This window comes from Gekko japonicus, unplaced genomic scaffold, assembly GCF_001447785.1.
Source record: "Gekko japonicus isolate JY-2015 unplaced genomic scaffold, Gekko_japonicus_V1.1 scaffold63, whole genome shotgun sequence".
NCBI classification, from domain to species: domain Eukaryota; kingdom Metazoa; phylum Chordata; class Lepidosauria; order Squamata; family Gekkonidae; genus Gekko; species Gekko japonicus.
The window spans coordinates 1430913-1438783 of record NW_015168654.1 but is presented as its reverse complement, the minus strand read 5'-3'; the positions used below and the strand labels follow the sequence as shown (position 1 = coordinate 1438783).

The 7871-nt window shown below is 52.5% G+C and overlaps 1 protein-coding gene across 1 annotated transcript in view; it reads right to left on the bottom strand.

Moving 5' to 3' along the window:
- Positions 1-3119: 3119 nt before the first annotated feature.
- DNMT3A (DNA (cytosine-5-)-methyltransferase 3 alpha) overlaps positions 3120-7871 on the bottom strand; it is a 108211-nt gene continuing 103459 nt past the window's right edge. Inside the window, exons 16-23 of the mRNA XM_015415137.1 lie at positions 7749-7833; positions 7320-7465; positions 7106-7196; positions 6202-6350; positions 5634-5719; positions 5268-5337; positions 4736-4854; positions 3120-3908 (exon numbers count right to left, since the gene is read on the bottom strand). Coding sequence (XP_015270623.1) covers positions 3767-3908; positions 4736-4854; positions 5268-5337; positions 5634-5719; positions 6202-6350; positions 7106-7196; positions 7320-7465; positions 7749-7833 — 888 coding nt within the window. The 3' untranslated portion in view covers positions 3120-3766. The remainder of the gene's footprint in view (positions 3909-4735; positions 4855-5267; positions 5338-5633; positions 5720-6201; positions 6351-7105; positions 7197-7319; positions 7466-7748; positions 7834-7871) is intronic.

Genomic DNA, 7871 nt, shown 5'->3' with positions numbered 1-7871 from the left:
TTTAATTAGTTTATAAAACAGCTATGTCACGAGCAATACTTACACAGAGATACAACAGCCCGCCCATGGGGATGATGGAGAGTTGGCCTCTCCCTTCTCATCCCCTGGCAAAGCAGAACCATACTCTGAAATGTACATTATTTATTTGTCAATAAATATAGAAGCAACCCTTAAAAAAAAAAAAGGGAAAAAAAGAGAGCGGCTGAAAGGATGGGGCATCCCAAAATCATTGTAGAAAAGAGGGTGGGGGAGGGAGCGAGGGGTAGAATGGAGAGGGGGGATGGAATCGGGGAAAGAAAGGAAGGACGTCTGGGTTTAGCTGCATGGAATGTAAGGTGGGAGGCAGGCTGGAGAGCAGGGAACAGGCCAAGCTCTTCCCAGGGTCTCGACAGTTTTATTCTTCAGCATGAATACATGATTTCCCACAAACAGTAAAGCGTCTCAGCTACTTCAATGTCTAGCCTAAAACACATGAATTTTTTCCTTTAAGTTTCAAGTACAAAGTTAAAATGCCTTTTTTTTTTTTAATAATAATATATAAGAGTAAAATAATAGAGCTCTTTTAAACTCCACTACAAGAAAACAAAAACAGTCATTGTCCAGACAGCAGACTTAAGTTAACAATAGAGATCTGTAATAAACAATTTAGCACCTTGGTTGTCACCTCGTCCCTCTGCAGATGCTGAAGGAATTCAGGCAGATGGGGCAGGGGGGGGGGGCGGTTGCTTTGCTTTTCAGTCTAGGGCTGTGCAACCTGACAAGAGGGCTCTTTACTAAAAAGAGAAGTTGTTTTAAAAAGTCCGTCTCTCCCCTCTTCCTTCCTCCCCACCCCCTGAGGGAAGCAGGTGGATTCTGTGGCAGACAGCAAACAGGCCCAAGACAAATACACCAGGGAGATTTGAAGGACATAAAAACAGACAGAAACGTGCTATCGCAAGGAGCCACTTCCAGTTTTGGGGAGGGTACTGGGAGAGTCTCCGCTACGAGACCCTACCAAATTGGGCTGTCCAGAAAGAGGGCCTGCCCGACAGCCCTAGAGGAAAGCAAGGGAACCAAGCTAAGCCATTACCCGCTAGATATGGACTTCTGGGGAATGATGTAGCTAGCTAGCCCCACGGCTGGACCAGAAGTCATTGAAAGGAAGGCTCTGGGGGGGATGAGGGTGTGTTGATGCCAAAGCCACTATTTCCCACCCCACCCCCAGTGAATGCTCCTCCAAAGCATACAGATTAGAAGGCTGGAGCCCCAAGGCTCTTAGAGAGATCATCTGGATTCCCCTCTGCTTCAGCCAGCCCCTTGGCTCAGATTGCCCTGGGTATAAAGCCCCACCCCCACCCCCCACCCCAGGGCCAGGTCATTATTGGGGGATGGTCTTGTGTTTCCCATTTAGCACCAGTGAGACTAGGAGGGACACCCCGTTCTCTCTTCCCCCTGTGGCAAGTGAGTTGGTGGGGAATCCTGCGCAGCATCAGGGAGACCAAACTCCGCCAAAGGCTTTTGTACAAACGGGTATCAGCGACTGATCCACACGGAGGTGGCCAGGGGGAGACTGACCTGGAGGCACGGGGAGGGGGGGGAGAGGACATGTCTCACTAGACAGCCCCGCCTAGAATACGCCACCACTCTCCCTTTTCCCGCCTGGCCCTGAGTTGAGACCCCAGCCCCTTTCACAGTTCAGAGGAGAAGTTAAGAGGAGGCTCTCGTCCAACCATCCCAACTCCCTGAAATGTTAGCACCAATACCCAGCAGCTTATCCACTGAGACCTTCTCTACTGGCTGCAACCACTTCGCCACCCACCTGATGAGTTGTGCTGAGGGGGAAGCATTGGCGGGGAGGCGGGGGGGGGAGTGGAGAAGGCCTGCAGTCTTCACCCGAAGCCACCGACCGGTCCCGCGCTTTGCCTCAGCATCTGCCCCGCTGCCTCTGAGAGCACCATTGGACGCAGGGAAGACAGGAGCAGAGGGGAGATGCTGTCCCCTTTGGAGGCAGAGACGGGGGAAGCTGCTGAGGCAGGCCGCTGGATTCTAGGGACCCCCCCTGCCCCCTCTCCCCATTAGCACCAAGGGCTTGGGACCCTGTTGGGAGCTGCCCCTACAGGCAGAAAGGGAGAAGCACCCCCAATTTAGGAGTGATCGGAGCCCAGTGGGCATTCCTTCCACCTCACAAAATCACGGGTGAGAGGGTCACTTCCCCTGTTGCCCGAAGGAGTAAAGTGCACACAATTGCCTAGGCATAAAACCAGGAAAACACAGTCTCCTCAGATGGGTCTCACACGGGGAAACCAAGAAGGGCCTAGGGAGACACTCCTCGTGGGAACGCTCCCCTCCCCACTCCTTACCCTTCCCATCCTCTGTGGTGAGAGGGTAGCACAGCCAGAGCCTGATCAAGCAAAACAGGAAGTGTGGAATTCACATCAGCCACAAACAGGGGGGAGGAGGGGGGAGAGGGAGACAGCAGGTGCTGACCCCCCAAACACCACGTGAGATAACGGAGGAATGGGGTAGGGGTGCTACCGCAGGGTCGGTGGGCGGGGCCTCTTCTCCCTACTGACCTCCCCCACCCCCAAAAGTGGGGAAGTTTGCAATTCAAGGGGCACAAATGGAGAAAGGGGGCCGAATCCGAGACCTTATGAACGACACTGCAGCCTGTGAGTTCAGAGATGACCAAGACTAGTGCAGGGCCTCGAAGCGGCCCGCCTCCCTGTTTGCACACTGGGCAGGCGCTGGAGGGGGGGAGCCCAGAGAGGACATGCAGGAGGGCACCTATCACAGGAAAGCACCAGCATGTTAGGGCTGCTGTTTGGAATTCCGCAGGGGGGCTGGCCGGCCCCTTTGCGCAGGGCCTACTGCCCCTGGCCTGAGGGAGGGTTGCTTTTTAGGAGACAAAAAGCATTATTGCATGACACCCTGGGGCGGAGAGTGGTGCCTAGCTCTGCTGCCCACCCGCCCTCCCTCCCTGGGAAGAGGGGCATAATCGCTTTGAAAAGCCCCCCCCCTCTCCTCCTGCGGGCTGGCACATAAAGCACCACAGAAGCTGCCATCAGCCCTACCCCCAGCTGTTGTAGAAGCACCATTATGAAAGTCAGTTGTACAGTAGTAACAGTACCTTTTATATATAGACATCTCTCTCACATAACTCTCACATATATATAAACTGTAAACAAGAGGTAAGAGCGGCTGTAGGGGCTGGGCTAATCAAGGTCTCCTGTGTCGTAGGCACCCAAATACTGTAGAAAAGTGTGTGGCTGGGAGGGGGGGCCGAGGAGGGGCTGGCGGGGTTTGCGGCTTCCCTGCTTGCGCTCACCCCGGGAACGGTGCTGGCAGACGCAAGGAGGCCCCGTCGCGCCCTGCTTTGTGCTCCTAAACCGAGCAGGGGTGATGTCGCCCCCAGGCCCGCTCAGCTTTGGGCTTGGCTGGCGTTATCTCTGTTTCAGCAGTGCCGGCGACAAACCCGCACTGCTGGGGCTCAGCCGAGGAGAGGCAGAAACCAAACTAACAGACAAACCCATCCAGAAAGAGCAGGAAAATTAAAGGGTTACCAACAGAAAGTGGGACTGGTTGGTTTGATTTAGGGTGGTTCAAATTGGGGAGAGGATGGGCGAAGACTCGGGCGGCAGGAGCCGGCACACGTGTGGGGGCCGTCCTCTCCCTCCCTCTCAACCCACCAGCCACCTCCTCCGTTCTGGTGCCACTTCTCTTCTGTTCCCGGGGATGGTTGTGTTTGAGACTCCTCCCTCCGCTTTGCCAGTTCTGTGGGTGCGTCTCTTTAAACGCAGGCAAAGTACTCCTTCAACGGGGCGAAGAGGTGGCGGATCACCGGTACACTCCAGGAGCGACCCAGCAGTCTCTGCCGAGCCAGGCGGCTCATGTTGGACACATCTGTGTAGTGGACCGGGAAGCCAAAGACCCTGTGGACACAAGAAAAGGGCAAGGAGGGGCCAATTACCACCAGTGCCTGCTGGCCCAGCAACTAGACCACACCAATGTTCCCTCTAAGCTGTGGAGTCTTGTGAGCAAAAATTCTACTTTGTGAGCTCCTGGCATTAAAGTTGTGAGCGAGCGATTTGGCTACGGCATAAATTGGTTGGCTCTGGAGCCATCCTTCCTGAGCTGAGACAAAAATGTGTGAGCCGGAGGCTAAAAAACTGTGAGCTAGCTCACACTAACTCAGCTTAGAGGGAACACTGGACCACACACTTTGATGATCTTTGGAGACATGCCATGGGAAACATGGACGGACAGGAATCAATCAGAGTCTTGGGGGCTATACTGGGGCCCTGCTCTTTCAAGCAAAATGAAGATTTGCTAGGGAAAAATAATTTGCAAAGAGGTTAAAAAAAAAAAACCGTAGAGGAATTGGCCAGGATGGTAGGTTGGCTGGAAGGCAGCCCCAAGAAGCCTGCCCAAGCATCTGATAGCTTTCAGAAGGATTAATTAGGAGACCATGCTGGATCTTGGGAATTCTTGGTGACGCAGAGAGGGGAGTAAAAAAAACAACAGTTCTAGAACTTCCTTGGGAGAAAGGCCTGGAAGCGACTCAAACTGGGAAATGGGGTCATTTCACTTGAAGGTGAACCAGGAATGAAGAAAGCCGTGTCTGACCCAGCCAATTAAGATAATGGAAGACATGAACAGCAGATTTATTTATTTTTAAACCCTGCCTGCTTAAAATTCCCACCAAGCTGCTACTCTGGACCACAGAAGGTTCTCTATTCCCCATCAGTACAACTCCCACCTTTCCATCTCAGTGCACCACAGGATATCTTCTTTCTCATTCATGAAGACGGGGAAGTGCTGATCCTTGCCTTGCTTGATGGAATTGGAGCGAGTGGTGATGGTTCGGACTTTGCTGAACTGGACAGGGGAGACGGCCAGAAAGAAAGGAATGGCAGGAGGTGTCCATACTGCCTCAGATGCCTCTCCTATCCTGCCTCCCAACTAATCCAAGTGTTTCACCCTTCCACCACTTCCCCCCTCCTACTGCTTCTTCAGTGCATTCCTGGTCTTCTGTACATCCCACAAACCCCATTTTTGGCTACCTGGCACAAAAAGGGTTGCTATGCTAGGCATTCCTAGCAGCAGCCAAAGGAAGTTTGCATCTTTTCAAAAGTTGGCCACTGGGGCTATGAGAGAAGGGGAAATACCTTATACTGTTTTGTTTGTCTACCCCACCCCTCCACAGCAGTTCACAGAGAACTCCAGACAATTTTCCTTTGCCCCTTTCCTGTCCTGACAGCTCTATGAGACACACATCTCCCCATGCTCACCTTCGCTATCCTGCCATGTTCCAGACACTCCTGCAGTTCCAACTTATCATTCACAGTTGAAGCCAGTGGCCTGGAAGAAAAATCCACAATTCCGCTGAGTAGGGTCACATGAATGCTGATCTCGCTCTCCCTGGCAAAACCTCCATTCTGGCCAAGCTCATGCTTCTCAGACAAGTACGTGAAGGACTGGTAGCCCAGAAGGACCCCACCATTTCCTTAAAAGCCTATTCTTATTCAGCTTCGTCTGTGAAATACACGGGTGGCACTCCACGGATTATGTAAGAGTCTTGTCCCTTCCCTGGGCTACATGGGAACTGGCTGGAAAGTGGGGAGGGAGGAGGCAGCTGGGCCGGGCCACTGACCAACCTGTTCATGCCAGGCAGGTTTCCCCAGAAGTACCGGGCCCTGTGAGCTGCAGAGACCTCTTTGGCATCGATCATCACGGGGTTGGACTGTAGCCCGGAAAGATAGGAAGGAAGGAAGACAAGTCACATGGCACAGTAGTGCAAAATGCACTACAGAATTACTTTTACTTATTTACTTACAACCCAGCCCTTAAGTTAGGCGAAAGGGCATGAACATCATGCATTCCATTTAGAAACACAAATGTGCATAAAATTAACAAGGGCCACCACAGACAAGTGGCCTGGATTGCCCTGTAAAAACTCTACTGCCCTCTAGTGGCAAGAGGGACTCCCTGTACCTGAGGGAAGCAGAGAGAGAGAGAGGGGAAAAAACCACAGCTTCTGCCTCTTGGCCATAGTCAGGCAGCATTTCTCTTGTCCCCATCATTAGCTGCTTTGTTTCAGACCCAGCACAGCCTTCTAGCCATGTGGTCCTTGTCTCTAGGGTGGATGGGTCCTTTGCAGTGGCATGCAAGGTTTGGGTCTTCTGTCCAGAGACATTTCCAAGGGTCAAGCCCCACCCCCCTCACCTCTAGGAAGCGAGAGATGTCTCTTTTGTCACTGACGCCCATGGCCACCACGTTCTCAAAGAGCCAAAAGAAGGGCCGGTCATCTCCCTCCTTGGGCCGGGCCTCGTGCAGAAGACGATAGAACTCAAAGAAGAGCCGCCCTGTCCCCTCTGGGTTAAAAAAGCAAAGACAGGGAGAGGCAGGGAAACTTACAACTTGAATGGTGAATCAGGCTCCTCTGAACTTTGAGTTTACAAAACACTGGCATGTTGGCCAAGACCTCCATAAAGGGTTTTTTGGAAGTTCCTAAACAAAACTGACAAATTTTCTTGCATTTTTTTAAAAACAGAAGAAAGCCACCTTTATTCTTTTGGACAAATGTGTGAAGAGGCAATACGCTAGGCACTCTTGGACTCTGTGAATTTAGCTGATGATTTCGACAACTACAGCAAGGCTCGGCGGTCAGTTCTGTTTCTCCAGCACCATTTTAAACATGAGCAGCAGCAAGTTAGCACTGGCAAGAGCCAAGAAGATGTGCACACCTTGCCCCCAGCATCAGCAGAGTCGAACCGCCTCTCACAAAGCCCTCCACCTTTCCTTAGATCCATGTGCCTCTGCTCTATGGAGCACGAAGCTAGTGCTCCATCCACAATATTTGTTTGATTTGAATGACACAACTAACTGGTCCCCTCTCCCCATCGATATTAAGAGTTCCGCTCGTGTGGAATGAGCAATGACTGTCACTAATAGCCGTCTGTTTTATGCTTGCAGCTCTTCCATCACCCTCTTGTACTCACTCTTGGGGGAAATCAAAGTGCAGATTCTTACTTCAACTGGCTCATAATCTAGATGGCATTACAACGTCTGAAAACAGGTGACCTGAGCAGGGCCCCTGCTGAGGCGCAGGCCGGGAGGTGGTACCCACCATAAAGGCCCTTCCTGGCAGGATTGACGATGGAGAGATCATTGCAGGGGCTCCCTCCAATCACCAGGTCAAAGGGGCCCCATTCCTGTATCTGTAATGCAGAGATGCGAAAGTCAGGCGAGAGGGAAAAGGAAGCGTCTTGAGGTGCCGGGCCAGTCCCAGCGACACAGAGGGAAGGGGAGCCACTCCCCCCCCCCCCAAGCGCTCCACGTACGTGTTTCTGGGTGACATTGCGGACGTCCCCAACATACATGATCTTGCCCTGGTGTCGGACCATCCCAACCGTGATCGAGTCTTCACACACCTCGGAAGCGATGTACCGGTCCACCTGGATGCCCAAGTCCTTCAGCACCAGCAGGCCTGGCAGCAAGCCGGAGAGGAAGAGAGAGACAGTTTCACTGTCTGCAGAGCCAGGGCCACCCAGGGCTAACGCGTTTTATTTTAAGAAAAGCAGCGTACGCATTTAAAAGCAAGTAGGGCAAAATAAAATTCCTTCCCTTCAACGGCAGGCAGACCCGCCTACATTTCTTCTAGTGGATCACTGAGCCCCTCTGATCGCGATCCTTCCCTGATATCCCATGATATACGCACATTGGAAACCACTGCGCTTCTACGGGCGGAGAAAGCTCAGGGCAGGGCTCACCTGTGGCAATGCCATCGAAAAGCGAGAGCACCCGGATGGGCTTCCTCTTTTCAGCAGGGACTGGAGGGTAAACCTTTGGTGGGTCCTGGCAAGACACACAGCAGCATGAGGCAGACGGAGTTA